Source organism: Cinclus cinclus, chromosome 37 (assembly GCF_963662255.1).
Source record: "Cinclus cinclus chromosome 37, bCinCin1.1, whole genome shotgun sequence".
Classification (NCBI taxonomy): Eukaryota; Metazoa; Chordata; class Aves; order Passeriformes; family Cinclidae; genus Cinclus; species Cinclus cinclus.
In genome coordinates, this window is record NC_085082.1 from 646238 (window position 1) to 664801 (window position 18564).

The following is an 18564-nucleotide window of genomic DNA, read 5'->3' on the forward strand; positions in this document are numbered from 1 at the left end:
GGGATATTGGGGACACTTGGGGGATTGGGGACATTTTGGGGACATTGGGGGACTTTGGGGGGATTGGGGGGATTGGGGACATTTGGGGTATTGGGGACACTGAGGGATATTGGGGATATTGGGGACATTGGGGATATTGGGGCATTGGGGGATTTGGGACATTTTGGGGACATTGGGGGGATTGGGGATGTTGGGGGACATTGGGGACATTGGGGACATTTGGGGTATTGGGGACACTGGGGGATATTGGGGACATTGGGGATATTGGGACATTGGGGGATTTGGGACATTTTGGGGACATTGGGGGGATTGGGGATGTTGGGGGACATTTGGGGTATTGGGGACATTGGGGACATTTGGGGTATTGGGGACACTGGGGGATATTGGGGACATTGGGGATATTGGGGCATTGGGGGATTTGGGACATTTTGGGGACATTGGGGGGATTGGGGATGTTGGGGGACATTTGGGGTATTGGGGACATTGGGGACATTTGGGGTATTGGGGACACTGGGGGATATTGGGGACATTGGGGATATTGGGACATTGGGGGATTTGGGACATTTTGGGGACATTGGGGGGGTTGGGGATGTTGGGGGACATTTGGGGTATTGGGGACATTGGGGACATTTGGGGTATTGGGGACACTGGGGGATATTGGGGACATTGGGGATATTGGGGCATTGGGGGATTTGGGACATTTTGGGGACATTGGGGGGGTTGGGGATGTTGGGGGACATTTGGGGTATTGGGGACATTGGGGACATCAATGGGGACATTGCGGACATGGATGGGGACATTGTGGACATTGTGAACATTTTGGGGACATTGGGGGGGGGCATTCGAGGGCTATGGGGACATTGGGGACATAGAGAGGACACCGGGGGACACAAGGCAAGGCCCTGGGGGCAGTTGGGGACACGAAGGGGTAACGGGGACACGAGGGGACAGAGGGGACACGGAGGGTGATGGGGACACGGGGAACACTTGGGAACGGGAGGGGACACAAGGCGGGGCCCCGGGGACACTTGGGGACACTTGGGGACACTTGGGGACACGACGACCCCCGGCCACTCCGCCGCCCCCTATTTACGACACCGCTCCCCCTCCCACCGACGCTTTACGACAGCGGCGCTTGGCGGCCGCGCCCGGCGGCGGCGGCGTCGCTTTGCGGCCCGGCCATGGCGGAGAGAGAGCGGGCGGGGAACGGCGGCGGTGCCGGCCCCGGGCGGCCCCCGAGCCCCGCCGAGCTCGAACGGGCTGAGGCGCTCAAGGCCCGGGCGAACGAGTTCTTCAAAGGTAACGGCGGGCAACGGGGGCTACAGGAGAGGGAGCCACGGCGAGCAACGGCACGGAACGGGGGCTGCCAGATAGGGAGCTATGGAGGGTAATGGGGGCTGCCAGATAGGGAGCCGCTGAGGGCAGCGCGGGGTAACGGAGCTGCCAGATTGGGATCCATTGGGGTTACTAGGGGGGTGCCAAATTGTGAACCACGGCGGTTACCGGGGGGTAACGGAGCTGCCAGATAGGGATCCATTGGGGTTAATAGGGGATGCCAGATAGTGAGCCTTGGGGGGACACTGGGGGCTGCCAGATAGTGATCCCACAGAGCTGCCTGCTAAATACGGAGCCATTAGACCTAACCAGAGGCAGATCCCCCTGCCACATCCTGATCCAACTGTTGATCCCTCAGCATTTGGGGTCTGGTCAGTTCTGGGCTTTGGGGTCTGGTCAGTGCCAGGCTTTGGGGTCTGCTCAGTGCCGGCCTTTGGGGTCTGGTCAGTGCCAGGCTTTGGGGTCTGCTCAGTGCCAGGCTTTGGGGTCTGGTCAGTGCCGGCCTTTGGGGTCTGGTCAGTGCCAGGCTTTGGGGTCTGGTCAGTGCCGGCCTTTGGGGTCTGGTCAGTTCCGGGCTTTGGGGTCTGGTCAGTGCCGGGCTTTGGGGTCTGGTCAGTGCCGGCCTTTGGGGTCTGGTCAGTGCCGGCCTTTGGGGTCTGGTCAGTTCTGGCCTTTGGGGTCTGGTCAGTGCCGGGCTTTGGGGTCTGGTCAGTGCCGGCCTTTGGGGTCTGGTCAGTGCCAGGCTTTGGGGTCTGGTCAGTGCCGGCCTTTGGGGTCTGGTCAGTTCCGGGCTTTGGGGTCTGGTCAGTGCCGGGCTTTGGGGTCTGGTCAGTGCCGGCCTTTGGGGTTTGGTCAGTGCCGGGCTTTGGGGTCTGGTCAGTGCCGGCCTTTGGGGTCTGGTCAGTGCCGGCCTTTGGGGTCTGGTCAGTTCTGGCCTTTGGGGTCTGGTCAGTGCCGGGCTTTGGGGTCTGCTCAGTTCCGGGCTTTGGGGTCTGGTCAGTTCCGGGCTTTGGGGTCTGGTCAGTGCCGGCCTTTGGGGTCTGGTCAGTGCCGGGCTTTGGGGTCTGGTCAGTGCCAGGCTTTGGGGTCTGGTCAGTTCTGGCCTTTGGGGTCTGGTCAGTGCCGGGCTTTGGGGTCTGGTCAGTGCCGGGCTTTGGGGTCTGGTCAGTGCCAGGCTTTGGGGTCTGGTCAGTTCTGGCCTTTGGGGTCTGGTCAGTGCCGGCCTTTGGGGTCTGGTCAGTGCCGGGCTTTGGGGTCTGACTGCTCCTGGACTTCAGGATCTGATCACTGCTGACCTTTAGGGTCTGACCACTGCTGACCTTTAGGGTCTGATCACTGCTGACCTTTAGGGTCTGATCACTGCTGACCTGTAGGATCTGATCACTGCTGACCTTTAGGGTCTGACCACTGCTGACCTTTAGGATCTGACCACTGCTGACCTTTAGGGTCTGACCACTGCTGACCTTTAGGATCTGACCACTGCTGACCTTTAGGATCTGATCACTGCTGACCTTTAGGATCTGACCACTGCTGACCTTTAGGATCTGACCACTGCTGACCTTTAGGGTCTGACCACTGCTGACCTTTAGGATCTGACCACTGCTGACCTTTAGGGTCTGACCACTGCTGACCTTTAGGATCTGACCACTGCTGACCTTTAGGATCTGATCACTGCTGACCTTTAGGATCTGACCACTGCTGACCTTTAGGATCTGACCACTGCTGACCTTTAGGGTCTGACCACTGCTGACCTTTAGGATCTGACCACTGCTGACCTTTAGGGTCTGACCACTGCTGACCTTTAGGATCTGATCACTGCTGACCTTTAGGATCTGACCACTGCTGACCTTTAGGATCTGACCACTGCTGACCTTTAGGGTCTGACCACTGCTGACCTTTAGGATCTGACCACTGCTGACCTTTAGGATCTGACCACTGCTGACCTTTAGGATCTGACCACTGCTGACCTTTAGGATCTGACCACTCTTCCCCCTTGCCATCCGACCACACCCAACCTTTAGAACCTCCACCCCCACCCTTTATAACCCACCCCCTTCCTCTCCCCACACCCTAAACCCCCCTCCCCCTCCCATTTACCCCCTTCCTCCCCCCAGGCAAAGACTACGAGAACGCGGTGAAGTTTTACAGCAGCGCCATCGAGCTGAACCCCAGCAACGCCATCTACTACGGCAACCGCAGCCTGGCCTACCTGCGCACCGAGTGCTACGGCTACGCCCTGGCCGATGCCACCCGCGCCGTGCAGCTGGACTCCAAGTATGTCAAGGGCTACTACAGGAGAGCGGCCAGCAACATGGCCCTGGGCAAGTTCAAGGCGGCCCTGCGTGATTATGAGATGGTGAGAGGATGAAGTGGAAGGAAGGTGGGGTGGGGGTTGGGGTGGGTGGTTTTGGGGTCAGTGTGTCCTCCCTAGGGTCAGTGTGGGGTGATTTGGGGTCAGTGTGTCCTCCCTGGGGTCAGTGTGTCCTCCCTGGGGTCAGTGTGGGGTGATTTGGGGTCAGTGTGGGGTGATTTGGGGTCAGTGTGTCCTCCCTAGGGTCAGTGTGGGGTGATTTGGGGTCGGTGTGTCCTCCCTGGGGTCAGTGTGGGGTGATTTGGGGTCAGTGTGGGGTGGTTTGGGGTCAGTGTGTCCTCCCTGGGATTAGTGTGGGGTGATTTGGGGTCAGTGTGGGGTGATTTGGGGTCGGTGTGTCCTCCCTGGGGTCATTGAGGGGTGATTTGGGGTCAGTGTGGGGTGATTTGGGGTCAGTGTGTCCTCCCTGGGGTCAGTGTGGGGTGATTTGGGGTCAGTGTGGGGTGGTTTGGGGTCAGTGTGTCCTCCCTGGGGTCATTGTGGGGTGATTTGGGGTCAGTGTGGGGTGATTTGGGGTCAGTGTGTCCTCCCTGGGATTAGTGTGGGGTGATTTGGGGTCAGTGTGGGGTGATTTGGGGTCAGTGTGGGGTGATTTGGGGTCAGTGTGTCCTCCCTGGGGTCAGTGTGGGGTGATTTGGGGTCAGTGTGGGGTGATTTGGGGTCAGTGTGTCCTCCCTGGGGTCAGTGTGGGGTGATTTGGGGTCAGTGTGGGGTGATTTGGGGTCAGTGTGTCCTCCCTAGGGTCAGTGTGGGGTGATTTGGGGTCAGTGTGGGGTGATTTGGGGTCAGTGTGTCCTCCCTGGGGTCATTGTGGGGTGATTTGGGGTCAGTGTGGGGTGATTTGGGGTCAGTGTGTCCTCCCTAGGGTCAGTGTGGGGTGATTTGGGGTCAGTGTGGGGTGATTTGGGGTCAGTGTGTCCTCCCTGGGGTCAGTGTGGGGTGATTTGGGGTCAGTGTGGGGTGATTTGGGGTCAGTGTGTCCTCCCTAGGGTCAGTGTGGGGTGATTTGGGGTCAGTGTGGGGTGATTTGGGGTCAGTGTGTCCTCCCTAGGGTCAGTGTGGGGTGATTTGGGGTCAGTGTGTCCTCCCTGGGGTCAGTGTGGGGTGATTTGGGGTCAGTGTGTCCTCCCTGGGGTCAGTGTGGGGTGATTTGGGGTCAGTGTGGGGTGATTTGGGGTCAGTGTGTCCTCCCTGGGGTCAGTGTGGGGTGATTTGGGGTCAGTGTGGGTGATTTGGGCTCAGTGTGTCCTCCCTAGGGTCAGTGTGGGGTGATTTGGGGTCAGTGTGGGGTGATTTGGGGTCAGTGTGTCCTCCCTGGGGTCAGTGTGGGGTGATTTGGGGTCAGTGTGTCCTCCCTGGGGTCAGTGTGGGGTGATTTGGGATCAGTGTGGGGTGATTTGGGGTCAGTGTGTCCTCCCTGGGGTCAGTGTGGGGTGATTTGGGGTCAGTGTGGGGTGATTTGGGGTCAGTGTGTCCTCCCTGGGGTCAGTGTGGGGTGATTTGGGGTCAGTGTGGGGTGGTTTGGGGTCAGTGTGGGGTGATTTGGGGTCAGTGTGGGGTGATTTGGGGTCAGTGTGTCCACCCTGAGCTCAGGGAAGGTTTGGGGACATCCCAGTCCCTGAAGGTGTCCTTTGATATCCCCATAACACCTGAGCCCGTGTCCCCACCTGTCCCCACACCCTGAGGCCATGTCCCCACCTGTCCCCACCCCCCCAGCCCGTGTCCCCACCTGTCCCCACACCCTGAGGCCATGTCCCCACCTGTCCCCACCCCCCCAGCCCGTGTCCCCACCTGTCCCCACACCCCGAGGCCGTGTCCCCACCCCCCCAGCCCGTGTCCCCACCTGTCCCCACCCCCCCAGCCCGTGTCCCCACCCCCCCAGCCCGTGTCCCCACCTGTCCCCACACCCCGAGGCCGTGTCCCCACCCCCCTAGCCCGTGTCCCCACCTGTCCCCACCCCCCCAGCCCGTGTCCCCACCTGTCCCCACCCCCCCAGCCCGTGTCCCCACCTGTCCCCACACCCTGAGCCCCTGTCCCCACCTGTCCCCACCCCCCCAGCCCGTGTCCCCACCTGTCCCCACCCCCCCAGCCCCTGTCCCCACCTGTCCCCACACCCTGAGGCCGTGTCCCCACCTGTCCCCGAAGGTGGTGAAGGTCAGGCCCAATGACAAGGACGCCAAGCTCAAGTACCAGGAGTGTCACCGCATCGTCAAGCAGAAGGCCTTCGAGAGGGCCATCGCCAGTGACGAGCACAAACGCTCCGTGGTCGACTCGTTGGACATCGAGAGCATGAGTGAGACCCCCCAGCCCACCCTGGGGGTCCTTGGGGAGGGGTCTCAGGGGTCACCCGGGGCTCCTTGGGGAGGATCAAGGTCTCTGCGGGGGGCTGAAGGGGTCCCTGGGAGGGTCTGGGGTCCCCATAAGGGTCCCTGGGGGGGGTCTGTGGGGTCTCTGGGAGGGTCTGGGGTCCCCATAAGGGTCCCTGGGGGGGGTCTGTGGGGTCTCTGGGAGGGTCTGGGGTCCCCATAAGGGTCCCTGGGGGGGGTCTGTGGGGTCTCTGGGAGGGTCTGGGGTCCCCATAAGGGTCCCTGGGGGGGGTCTGTGGGGTCTCTGGGAGGGTCTGGGGTCCCCATAAGGGTCCCTGGGGGGGGTCTGTGGGGTCTCTGGGAGGGTCTGGGGTCCCCATAAGGGTCCCTGGGGGGGTCTTTGGGGTCCCTGGGAGGGGCTGGGGTCCCCATAAGGGTCTCTGGGGGGGGTCTGTGGGGTCTCTGGGAGGGGCTGGGGTCCCCATAAGGGTCCCTGGGGGGGGTCTTTGGGGTCCCTGGGAGGGGCTGGGGTCCCTACAAGGGTCTCTGGGAGGGGCTGGGGTCCCCCACGAGGATCTCTGTGAGAGTTTTGGGGTCCCCATGAATATCTGAGGGTCCCCACGAGGGTCTCTGGGATGGTTTTGGGGTCCCCACGAGGGTCTCTGTGAGAGTTTTGGGGTCCCCACAAGGGTCTCTGGGATGGTTTTGGGGTCCCCACGAGGGTCTCGAGGTGTCCATCTGAGCTTTTATCCCCTCCTGAGTACTTGAGGTCCCCACCATGAGGGTCCCCACACCAAACCCAGCCCCCCCAACCCTCGGGGCACCCCTTGGGGGAGGTGGGTGGGTGGGTGGGTGGGGGGGGGGGGGTGGCCGTGTCCCCTCTTTTCCCCCTCTTTGTCCCCTCGTTGTCACCTCTCTGTCCCCACAGCCATCGAGGACGAGTACAGCGGCCCCAAACTGGAGGATGGCAAGGTCACCTTGACCTTCATGAAGGAACTGATGCAATGGTACAAGGACCAGAAAAAACTCCACAGGAAATGCGCCTACCAGGTACCCCAAACCCCCCACCCAAAAAAAAACAACAACAACAAAACCCCCCCCCCCCCAAAAAAAAAAACCCCTTTGCTGTCCCCAAATGTCCCCACCCCACAGATCCTGGTACAGGTGAAGGAGGTGCTGGCCAAGTTGCCCACCTTGGTGGAGACCACGTTGAAAGAGGTGTGTACCCCTAATTTTGGTGGGTGGGTGGGGGGGTGATTTCAGGTGGTGGGGCGTGCGTGTCACCTGGCACGGTGACCCCGGTGCCACCTCCGTGTCCCCCACGAGCAGACAGAGAAGGTGACAGTGTGCGGGGACACTCACGGCCAGTTTTACGACCTGCTGAACATCTTCGAACTCAACGGGCTCCCGTCCGAGGCCAATCCTTATGTATCCAAACCCTGGGGGTGCTCCTTGGAATTGGGGTGGGGGTTTTGGGGACACTGGGGACGTTGGGGACACTCCCAGGGGTGGCGTTGTCCTGAATTGGTGACAGATTTTCAACGGGGACTTTGTGGACCGCGGCTCTTTCTCGGTCGAGGTCATCCTGACGCTTTTTGGCTTCAAGCTGCTCTACCCCGACCACTTCCACCTGCTCCGAGGTAATTCCAGAGTCTGGGGGGGGTGGGCGTGTCCCCACAGGTGTCCCCTCTTGTCACCTCTCGTCCTCCATTGTCCCCAGTGGCTCACTATCTGGCAGCACCCATTGTACGCTATGGAGCGCTTTTTGGCAGATCTTGTAAAGGGGGAGGTTGTGTCGCCATTCCCATCCCTGTCACCTTGGGGTTGGGGACATCCCTGTCCCTTTGGGGTTGGGGACATCCCTGTCCTTTGGGGTTGGTGGCATTGCTGTCTCTTGGGGACATCCCTGTCCTTTGGGGCTGGGGACATCCCTGTCCCTTTGGGGTTGGTGGCATCATTGTCCCCTTGGGGTTGGGGACATCCCTGTCCCTTTGGGGTTGGTGGCATCGCTGTCCCCTTGGGGTTGGGGACATCCCTGTCCCTTTGGGGTTGGTGGCATCGCTGTCCCCTTGGGGTTGGGGACATCCCTGTCCCTTTGGGGTTGGTGGCATCCCTGTCTCTTGGGGACATCCCTGTCCCTTTGGGGTTCATGGCATCGCTGTCCCCTTGGGGTTGGGGACATCCCTGTCCCTTGGGGACATCCCGTGCCCTTTAGGGTTTGGTGGCATCCCTGTCCCCATCCTCAAGGCCAGCTCATGGTGCCACATCATGGGGTTGTGTCCCCTCCGTCCCATTGTGGGGCACATCCCGTGTCCCCCTGCCCTGTCCTGTGTCACAGGGCCACATCCCCTGTCCCCAACCCTTGCTCCTTGTCCCCTGTCCCTCCCGGGGTCATTCCCTGTCCCATGTCCCCCATCCCAAATACTTGGGACTGTCCCACCCCGGACTCTGAGGCCTGTGGCACTATGTCCCCCTGGCCCTGTCCCCAAACCCCGGGCAGTGTCCCCGGGGGTGGCACTTGTCCCCGTGTCCCCACAGGGAACCACGAGACGGACAACATGAACCAGATCTACGGCTTCGAGGGCGAGGTGAAGGCCAAGTACACGGCGCAGATGTTCGCCCTCTTCAGCGAGGTCTTCGAGTGGCTGCCCCTGGCCCAGTGCATCAACGGCAAAGTGCTGGTGAGGGGACACCGGAGGGGACAGTGCCACCGGGGCTCACTATCTGGCAGCTGGCATTTACAGGAATAGATCGTTTTTTGGCAGCCCTTTTGGCTCACTATCTGGCAGCTGGCATTTACAGGAATGGATCCTTTTTTGGCAGCCCATTTGGCTCACTATCTGGCAGCTGGCATTTACAGGAATGGATCGTTTTTTGGCAGCCCTTTTAGCTCACTATCTGGCAGCTGGCATTTACAGGCGTGGATTCTTTTTTGGCAGCCCATTTGGCTCACTATCTGGCAGGTGTCATTTATTGTAATGGCTCCTTATTTGGCAGCTGTCATTGACAATGATGGATCCTTATTTGGCAGGTGTCATTTACAGGAATGGATCATTTTTTGGCAGCGATTTGGCTCACTATCTGGCAGCTGTCATTTGTAGGATTGGATCCTTTTTTGGCAGCCTTTTGGCTCACTGTCTGGCAGCTGCCATTTCCAGGAATGGATCCCTATTTGGCAGCCCTTGCAAATTTGGGGGACTTTGACCCCCACCCCATCCCTGTCGCACTGGGATTTGGGGTGTCCTCATGGGGGTTTGGGGTGTCCCTGTCTCCATTTTGGGGTTTGGGGTGTCCCTGTCCCCATTGGGTGATCCCCATCCCTGGGAGGGTTTGGGGTGTCCCTGTCCCCATTTTGGTTTGGGGTGTCCCTGTCCCCATTTTGGGGTTTGGGGTGTCCCTGTCCCCATTTTGGGGTTTGAGGTGTCCCTGTCCCCATTTTGGGGTTTGGGGTGTCCCTGTCCCCATTTTGGTTTGAGGTGTCCCTGTCCCCATTTTGGGGTTTGGGGTGTCCCTGTCCCCATTTTGTTTTGGGGTTGTCCCTGTCCCTGTCTGGGGCTTGGGGGTGTCCCTGTCACAAGCTGGGGGGGGGGGGAGTGGGGGGCGTTCCTTCCCTCCTCAGGGTCTTGGGGGTCCCTTGTCACCCTCTCAATGTCAGGGTGGGCGATTGTCCCCCCCCCCATCCCTCTGTCCCCCTGTCCCTGCTGTCCCCCATGTCCCCCCCCATCCCCCTGTCCCTGCTGTCCCCCACGTCCCCCCCCATCCCCCTGTCCCTGCTGTCCCCTCATGTCGTCCCCGTCCCCCCCCAACGTGTCCCCACCCAGATCATGCACGGGGGTCTCTTCAGCGAGGACGGGGTCACCCTCGATGACATCCGAAAGATCGAGCGGAACCGGCAGCCCCCGGACTCAGGTGGGACAGGGACCCCAAACCCCTCCCCGAGATTTCCCCAAGGTGTCCCCAGGGTGTCCCCAGCGAGGGGCTGAGCTGTGACCCCCCCACCCCGTGTCCCCCCCAGGACCGATGTGTGACCTGCTCTGGTCTGACCCCCAGCCCCAGGTGAGTTGTGACACCCCCCCCCCCCACCCACCTCCCGGGGGTGTCCCCTGCTGTGTCCCCAAATCCTGGAGGTGTCCCCAAATCCTGGGGGTGTCCCCAAGTCCTGGGGGTGTCCCCTGCTGTGTCCCCAAATCCTGGGCGTGTCCCCAAGTCCTGGGGGTGTCCCCTGATGTGTCCCCAGATCCTGGGCGTGTCCCCAAATCCTGGGGGTGTCCCCAAATCCTGGGCGTGTCCCCAAGTCCTGGGGGTGTCGCCTGCTGTGTCCCCAAATCCTGGGCGTGTCCCCAAATCCTGGGCGTGTCCCCAAGTCCTGGGCGTGTCCCCTGCTGTGTCCCCAAATCCTGGGCGTGTCCCCAAGTCCTGGGCGTGTCCCCTGCTGTGTCCCCAAATCCTGGGCGTGTCCCCTGCTGTGTCCCCAAATCCTGGGCGTGTCCCCTGCCCTGTCCCCAGGCTCTGGTGACATTCTCCATCCTCTCCCCGAGGTCCCAGGCCTGTCCCTTTCCGTGTCCCCGAGGTCCCAGTGCTGTCACCCACTGCATCCCAGTGCCACCCTCTGCCATGTCCTGGTGTCCCAGTGCCACTCTCTTCCTGTCCCCAACCTTCCAGTGCCACCAACCCTGCCACCACCTCCCCCGTGCCAGCTGACCCTGCTGTCCCCTGGCTGTGTCCCCAATATCCCTCGATGTCCCCAGTATCCCTCGATGTCCCCCATGTCCCCAATGTCCCCAAACATCCCCAATATCCCCCAATGCCTCCCACTGTCCCCAATATCCCTCGATGTCCCCCATGTCCCCAACGTCCCCAAACGTCCCCAATATCCCCAATGTCCCCAATATCCCCCGATGTCCCCCATGTCCCCAACAGCCCCAAGCATCCCCAATATCCCTCGATGTCCCCCATGTCCCAAATGTCCCCAATGTCCCCAATACCCCTCGATGTCCCCAATGTCCCCAATATCCCCAATGTCCCCAATGTCCCCAATATCCCCCGATGTCCCCAATATCCCCAATGTCCCCAATACCCCTCGATGTCCCCCATGTCCCCAAGCATCCCCAATATCCCTCGATGTCCCCACGACGTCCCCAATGTCCCCAGAACGGCCGGTCAGTCAGCAAGAGGGGGGTCAGCTGCCAGTTTGGCCCCGATGTCACCAAGCGCTTCCTGGAGCGGAACCGCCTCGAGCTCATCATCCGCAGCCACGAGGTCAAGCCCGAGGGCTACGAGGTGGCCCACGATGGCCGCTGTGTCACCGTCTTCTCAGCCCCCAACTACTGGTGAGGGACACTGGGGGACGCTGGGGACGCTGGGGGACGCTGGGGACGCGGGGACGGGGGTGAGGCGAGCGCCTGCGGTGACGGCGTGGCGCTGCGGCCTTGGGTTTGTCCCCCGGTGTAGCCTCGGTTCAGTGTCCCCAAGTTCAGTTGTCCCCTTGGTTTGGTCTTCGGTGTCCCCTGAGTCACGTTGTCACCTGGGTTTTGTCACCTGCTGTTCCCTGATCCACGTTGGCCACTTGGTTTGGTCCCCAATGTCCCCGGTGTCCCCTGAGCCTGGTGTCCCCCTGAGCCACCTTGTCACCTTGGTCCAGTTCCCCAGTGTCCCCTGAGCCACCTTGTCACCTTGGTTTTGTCACCTGGTGTCCCCCTGAGCCACCTTGTCACCTTGGTTTTGTCACCTGGTGTCCTCCTGAGCCACCTTGTCACCTTGGTTTTTTCCCCAATGTCCCCGGTGTCCCCTGACCTGCAGTGTCCCCAAATGTCCCATCCCTGGTGTCCCCCATCCTTGGTGTCTCACGGGGGCCGTGCTCTGGTGTCCCCAAATGTCCCCAAATGTCCCCAAATGTCCCAAATGTCCCCAAATGTCCCATCCCTGGTGTCCCCCATCCTTGGTGTCTCACAGGGGCCGTGCTCTGATGTCCCCAAATGTCCCCAAATGTCCCCAAATGTCCCATCCCTGGTGTCCCCCATCCTTGGTGTCTCACAGGGGCCGTGCTCTGATGTCCCCAAATGTCCCCAAATGTCCCATCCCTGGTGTCCCCCATCCTTGGTGTCTCACGGGGTCCATGCTCTGGTGTCCCCAAATGTCCCCAAATGTCCCCAAATGTCCCAAATGTCCCCTGCAGTGACCAGATGGGCAACAAGGGCTCCTACATCCACCTGCGGGGCAGCGACCTCCGCCCCGACTTCCACCAGTTCACAGCAGTGGTGAGTCTGGGGGGGCACTGGGACCCCCAAAATCTAACCCAGGGACCCCCAAAATCCTGGGAGCTCCAAAACCTTCCTGGGGACCCCCAAATCAACCCCAAAATCTACCCCAGGGACCCCCAAAATCCAACCCAGAGACCCCCAAACTCACCCTGGGAACCCCCAAAACTTCCCCCAGGACCCCGAAACTCGCCCTGAGGAAACCCAAACCCAACCCCGGGACCCCCAAACCTTCCCTGGGGACCCCAAACTCACCCTGAAGACCCCAAAACTTTCCCCGGGACCCCAAAACTTCCCCTGGGGACCCCAAACCCAACCCCGGGACCCCCAAACTCACCTTGAGGACCCCAAACCCAACCCCGGGACCCCCAAACTCACCTTGAGGACCCCAAAACTTCCCCTGGGGACCCCAAACCCAACCCCGGGACCCCCAAACTCACCTTGAGGACCCCAAACCCAACCCCGGGACCCCCAAACTCACCTTGAGGACCCCAAAACTTCCCCTGGGGACCCCAAACCCAACCCCGGGACCCCCAAACTCACCTTGAGGACCCCAAAACTTCCCCTGGGGACCCCAAACCCGACCCCGGGACCCCCAAATTCACCTTGAGGACTCCAGAACTTCCCCTGGGGACCCCAAACTTCCACTGGGGACCCCCAAACTTCCCCTGGGGACCCCCAAACTCACCTTGAGGACCCCAAAACTTCCCCTGGGGACCCCAAACCCCAACCCAGGGACCCCCGAACCCTCCCCAATTTTATTTTTCTTTGTTTTTTTTTCTCCCCCACCCCACCCCAGCCTCACCCCAACGTCAAGCCCATGATGTACGCGAACACCCTCCTGCAGCTGGGCATGATGTGACCCCCCCCCTCACGACCCCCACCCCAAAATAAAAAAACCCCCAGACCTCCCCACCTACCCCACCCCCCCCCCAAAAAAAAAAAAAAAACCCAAAAAAAAACCAACAAAAAAAAAAAAACATAAAAAAAGAACCCTGCACCCCCCAGGGGGGTTTTAATATATTGGAAGATTGTATTTATTCCCTCCCCCCACCTCCCCCTTTTCCCCAGTGCTCCCAGTTTGGGGCAGGAGGAGTTGGGTGGGGGGAGGGGGAGGGGGAGGGGGGAGGAGGAGGTGGGAGGGGGGGGCGGGGGGAGGGGTCCTCTCTGCTGTTATTACCCCTCCCCCGCCCCCCCAAAAAATGAGCAATAGGTGAGAGGAGGAGGAGGAGGAGGAGGAGGAGGAGGAAGAAGGGAGGGGGTGGAGGGGTGGGAGGGGGAGGGTCCTGTGCTGCCCCTCCCCCCCCTCCTTCCTCTCCACCCCCCCCTCCCCACTCCACCCCCCCCCCGCCGTGCGGTTTTACCATCTCTGTAATTAATTAATCACGTTCAATAAACTTAATTAAAAGTCACTTCATTGGCAATTCCCTTCCCGGCCGCTGGGGGGCGACGGTTGCCATGGAGACCCCTCCCCCCCCCCGCGCGTTGTTGTTGTCATGGCAACGGGGATGGAGGGAGGGCGGGGACCCCAAATTCAACCTGGGGACCCCAAATTTATACCGGAACCCCAAAACTTTCCCTGGGACCCCCAAACCCAACTCTGGGACCCCAAAACTTTCCCTGGGACCCCCAAACTCACCCCGGGCACCCCAAATTCACCCTGGGGACCCCAAACCCAACTCTGGGACCCCCAAAATTTTCCCTGGGACCCCCAAACCCAACTCTGGGACCCCCAAACTCACCCCGGGCACCCCAAAACTTTCCCTGGGACCCCCAAACCCAACTCTGGCACCCCCAAAATTTTCCCTGGGACCCCCAAACCCAACTCTGGCACCCCCAAAATTTTCCCTGGGACCCCCAAACCCAATCCCAGGACCCCCAAACTCACCTTGGGAACACAAAAACTTTCCCTGGGGAACTCCAAACTTTCCATGAGGACACCAAAACCCCACCCCAAGGAACCCTAAATCCTCCCTGGGCAACCCCCAAACTTCAACCTCAACGCTGGGAGCCCCCAAAATCTCCCTGGGGACCTCCCCCCACCCCCACTTCAATTCAGAGACCTCAGGTCCCACCCTGGAGCTCACCTGGAACCTCCAGAAGTTTTTTGAACCCTCCCTAAGCTCCCTGCTGGGGGGCTCTGGGGTTTTTGGGGGAATTTGGGGGGTCTGGACCAGTCTCAGCCCCTCCCAGTTTAGCGCTGGGACCAGTTCCAGTGGCGGAGCGACGATCCCGCCCATTCTGTCAATCAGCGCCGCTCAGCCAATAGGAGAGAGGAGCGTCTCCGTCAGTCACGGCTCTCAGCCAATAGGAGACAGGAGCGTCTCCGTCAGTCACGGCTCTCTGCCAATAGGAGACCGGAGCGTCTCCGCTGGTTTCGCCCTCCCCGTCCGCGAGCGCCGGGCGGGTCCGAAAGCTCTCGGAATGACCCAAAATCGCGTGGAAATGACCCAAAAATCACATCAGAATGACCCAAAGTCACGTCGGATGGACCCGAAACCCCCTCGGAAATATCCGAACATCCCCCGGAAGGGTCCAAAACCCCCTCAGATGACCCAAAAACCCCCTCGGATGTGCCCCAAATCCCCACAGAAGGATTCAAAATCCCCTTTGGATGGACCCCAAATCCCATGAGAAAGACCCCAAATCCCTTTGGATGGACCCCAAAATTCCCTCTGAAGGATTCAAAATCCCCTTGGATGGGTCCCAAATCCCCTCGGATGGACCCCAAAACCCCCTCTTAATGGACCCCAAATCCCCTCAGAAGGATCCACAATCCTCTTGGATGGACCCCAAAACCCCCTCTGATGGACCCCAAAACCACTCCAGAAGAAACCAAAATCCCCTCGGATGGGCCCCAAATCCCCACAGAAGAATTAAAAATCCCCTTGGATGGACCCCAAAGTTCCCTCAGAAGGGTTTGAGACCCTCTTGGAAGAGCTTGAAGCCCCTCGGAGAGATCCAAAGCCACCTCAGAAGGGTCTGACCGTCCCTTGGAAGGGCCCAAAACCCCTTAGGATAGATCCCAAATCACCTGGGAAGGATCCAAAAGCGCCTCAGGTGTGTCCAGAACCCCCTTGGAAGGATCCAAAATCTTGAAAGCATCCAAAATCCCCTCAGAAGGATCTGAAATCCCCTCAGAGTGACCCCAAATCACCTTGGAAGGATCCAAAATCTTGAAAGGATCCGAACCCACTTGAAAAGATCCAAAATCCCATAAAAGGATCCAAAGTCTCCTTGAAGGGGACTGAAATCCCCTTGGAAGGATCCAAAATCCGTTTGAAAGGATCCAAAATCTTCATGAAAGGATCCAAAATCTCCTTGGAAGGATCCGAAATCCCCTTGAAAGGACCCAAAGTCTTGAAAGGATCCAATAAAGCCCCTACAGCCCCCATAACCCCCATAGCCCCCATAGCACCCACAGCCCCTACAGCCCCTATAGCCCCTATAGCCCCCATAGCCCCCATAGCACCCATAGCACCCACAGCCCCTACAGCCCCTACAGCCCCTACAGCCCCTACAGCCCCCATAACCCCCATAGCCCCTACAGCCCCTACAGCCCCTACAGCCCCTATAGCCCCTATAGCCCCCATAGCCCCTACAGCCCCCATAGCCCCCATAGCCCCCATAGCACCCACAGCCCCTACAGCCCCTACAGCCCCTACAGCCCCTACAGCCCCCATAGCCCCTATAGCCCCCATAGCACCCACAGCCCCCATAGCCCCCATAGCACCCACAGCCCCCATAGCCCCCATAGCCCCCATAGCACCCACAGCCCCCATAACCCCCATAGCCCCTACAGCCCCCATAGCCCCTATAGCCCCCATAGCCCCCATAGCACCCACAGCCCCTACAGCCCCTATAGCCCCTACAGCCCCTACAGCCCCTATAGCCCCCATAGCACCCACAGCCCCCATAGCCCCCATAACCCCCATAGCCCCCATAGCCCCTACAGCCCCCATAGCCCCCATAGCCCCCACAGCCCCTACAGCCCCTACAGCCCCTACAGCCCCCATAGCCCCCATAGCACCCACAGCCCCTATAGCCCCTACAGCCCCCATAGCCCCCACAGCCCCTACAGCCCCTATAGCCCCCATAGCCCCCCATAGCCCCCATAGCCCCCACAGCCCCTACAGCCCCCATAGCCCCCACAGCCCCTACAGCCCCTATAGCCCCCATAGCCCCCATAGCCCCTACAGCCCCCATAGCCCCCACAGCCCCTATAGCCCCTATATCCCCCCATAGCCCCCTTACCTCATCCTTCCCACATTCCCCATATCCCCCCCCATCCCCCCGTAGCCCCTCCCCCTTCCCCAGACCCCTCCCCACCTCCCCCCCCACCCCCACCCCCTGGCGGCCGCGCACGCGCACTGCGCCGGGCCCATCCCGCGGCCGCGGACCCGCAGGTACAGGAGGAGGGGGTGGGGGGAGGGGAAGGGAAGGAATTTGGGGAGGGGTCGGTCCCGGTACCACCCTGGGGATGTGGGGAGGGGTCGGTCCCGGTGTCCCCCCCGGTCCTTTAAGCCCGGCCCCGCCATCCCCGGCTGCGATCCCTGCGCATCCCTCGGGCCCGGCCCAGCATCCCCCATCCTGCCCTGCATCCCGGGGACCCCTCCCCATTTCCGGGGACCCCTCCCCATCCCGGGGACCCCCAGACAGGTCCCCCCTTCGTCCCGGTGCTCCCCATCTCCATCCCGGTCCCTCCCAGCATCCCCATCCTCCCCTGCATCCCGGGGACCCCTCCCCATTCCCGGGGACACATCCACATTTTCAGGGACCCCCTCCCCATTTCCGGAGCCCCCTCCCCATTCCCTGGGTCACGTCCGCATTTTAGGGGACCCCTCCCCATCCTGGGGACCCCCAGCCAGGCCCCCCCCCTTCATCCCAGTGCTCCCAGTCTCCATCCCGGTCCCTCCCAGTATCCCGATTTCCCCTCCCAGTATCCCGGAGCCCCCTCCCCATTCCCGGGGACCCCTCCCCATTCCCGATCCCCCCTTCTCCATCCCAGTTTCCTCCCCTCCCCATTCCTAGGATCGCCCCCTCCCCATTCCCGGTGTCACATCCCGATTTCCCCATCCCAATCCCCCTCCCCAATCCCGCTGACCCCTCCCCAATCCCAGTATCTCCCCTTCCCCATCCCAGTGCCGCCCCCTCCCCAATCCGTGTCCTCCCCTCCCCAATCCCAGTATCTCCCCTTCCCCAGTCCCATTGCCGCCCCCTCCCCAATCCCAGTGTCCTCCCCTCCCCAATCCCAGTGCCGCCCCCCTCCCCAATCCCAGTATCTCCCCTTCCCCAGTCCCAGTGCCGCCCCCTCCCCAATCCCAGTATCTCCCCTTCCCCAGTCCCAGTGCCGCCCCCTCCCCAATCCCAGTGCCGCCCCCTCCCCAATCCCAGTATCTCCCCTTCCCCAGTCCCATTGCCGCCCCCTCCCCAATCCCAGTGTCCTCCCCTCCCCAATCCCAGTGCCGCCCCCTCCCCAATCCCAGTATCTCCCCTTCCCCAGTCCCAGTGCCGCCCCCTCCCCAATCCCAGTATCTCCCCTTCCCCAGTCCCAGTGCCGCCCCCTCCCCAATCCCAGTGCCGCCCCCTCCCCAATCCCAGTATCTCCCCTTCCCCATCCCAGTGTCGCCCCCTCCCCAATCCCAGTGCCGCCCCCTCCCCAATCCCAGTGCCGCCCCCTCCCCAATCCCAGTATCTCCCCTTCCCCATCCCAGTATCTCCCCTCCCCAGTCCCAGTGCCGTCCCCTCCCCAATTCCGTTGACCCCTCCCCAATCCCCATCCCCCATCTCCGTCCCCCCCCTCCCCCCCCGCCAGGCCGAGGGGAGGGGTCCAACCCCCCCCCCAGACCCCTCCCGTCCCCTCTCCCCCTCCCCCCCCAGGCCTCACCATGACCAAGGAACGAGGGGGGGACCCCCCGGCGGGGGGAACGCCGCCCCCAGACCCCCCCAGCCCGGTGGTGGAGCGGCGCAAGAAGCCGATGGTTCATCCTGCAGCCCCCGCCCCCCTGCCCAAGGATTACGGTGAGACCCCTCCCCAAAATAAAAAAATATTAAAAACAACCAAAACCAACGACCCCCACCCCTTCCTGGGGACAGGGACCCCCTCACTAAAGGATAAGGAAACCCCCCCAAAAGGAGGGAACTCCCCAAAAAGTGACACCCCCCCCCATTTGACAGAGACCCCCCCCCCCCAAGAGGACAGGGACTCCCCAAAAAATACCCAGGGACCCCCCAAAAACACTCAAGGACCCCCAAAAATGCTCAGGGTGGGTTCTGTGCTGGCTGAACATTTTGG

General features: G+C 61.2%; 2 protein-coding genes across 3 annotated transcripts in view; both read left to right on the top strand.

Moving 5' to 3' along the window:
- The first annotated feature begins 1137 nt into the window (after window positions 1-1137).
- PPP5C (protein phosphatase 5 catalytic subunit) lies at window positions 1138-13192 on the top strand. Of its 2 annotated transcripts, XM_062512486.1 has the most exons (13): window positions 1138-1299; window positions 3450-3691; window positions 5852-5999; window positions 6941-7062; window positions 7165-7230; window positions 7342-7440; window positions 7547-7652; window positions 8551-8693; window positions 9834-9921; window positions 10028-10068; window positions 11164-11342; window positions 12188-12269; window positions 13069-13192. In XM_062512486.1, the coding sequence occupies exons 1-13, from the start codon at window positions 1182-1184 to the stop codon at window positions 13129-13131; spliced, it is 1497 nt and encodes a 498-aa protein (XP_062368470.1). In that variant the 5' UTR covers window positions 1138-1181; the 3' UTR covers window positions 13132-13192. The 2 variants fall into 2 exon arrangements, with proteins under 2 accessions (XP_062368470.1, XP_062368471.1); XM_062512487.1 differs by lacking the exon at window positions 7165-7230.
- Window positions 13193-13486: 294 nt separating this feature from the next.
- The window catches only part of LOC134055975 (CAP-Gly domain-containing linker protein 3-like), a gene marked incomplete at its 5' end in the record, with an annotated part of 16930 nt that continues 11852 nt past the window's right edge, over window positions 13487-18564 (top strand). The window contains 3 exon segments of the mRNA XM_062512447.1: window positions 13487-13518; window positions 18199-18290; window positions 18447-18535. Coding sequence (XP_062368431.1) covers window positions 13487-13518; window positions 18199-18290; window positions 18447-18535 — 213 coding nt within the window.

What these genes read in the sequence shown, in the direction of transcription:
- PPP5C (XM_062512486.1), top strand. Translation starts at nt 1,182, where the DNA reads ATGGCGGAGAGAGAGCGGGCGGGGAACGGCGGCGGTGCCGGCCCCGGG. An exon ending in GTTGGACATCGAGAGCATGA is followed by an intron (nt 6,000 to 6,940) that starts GTGAGACCCCCC and finishes CTGTCCCCACAG; the next exon opens with CCATCGAGGACGAGTACAGC. An exon ending in GCATCAACGGCAAAGTGCTG is followed by an intron (nt 8,694 to 9,833) that starts GTGAGGGGACAC and finishes GTCCCCACCCAG; the next exon opens with ATCATGCACGGGGGTCTCTT.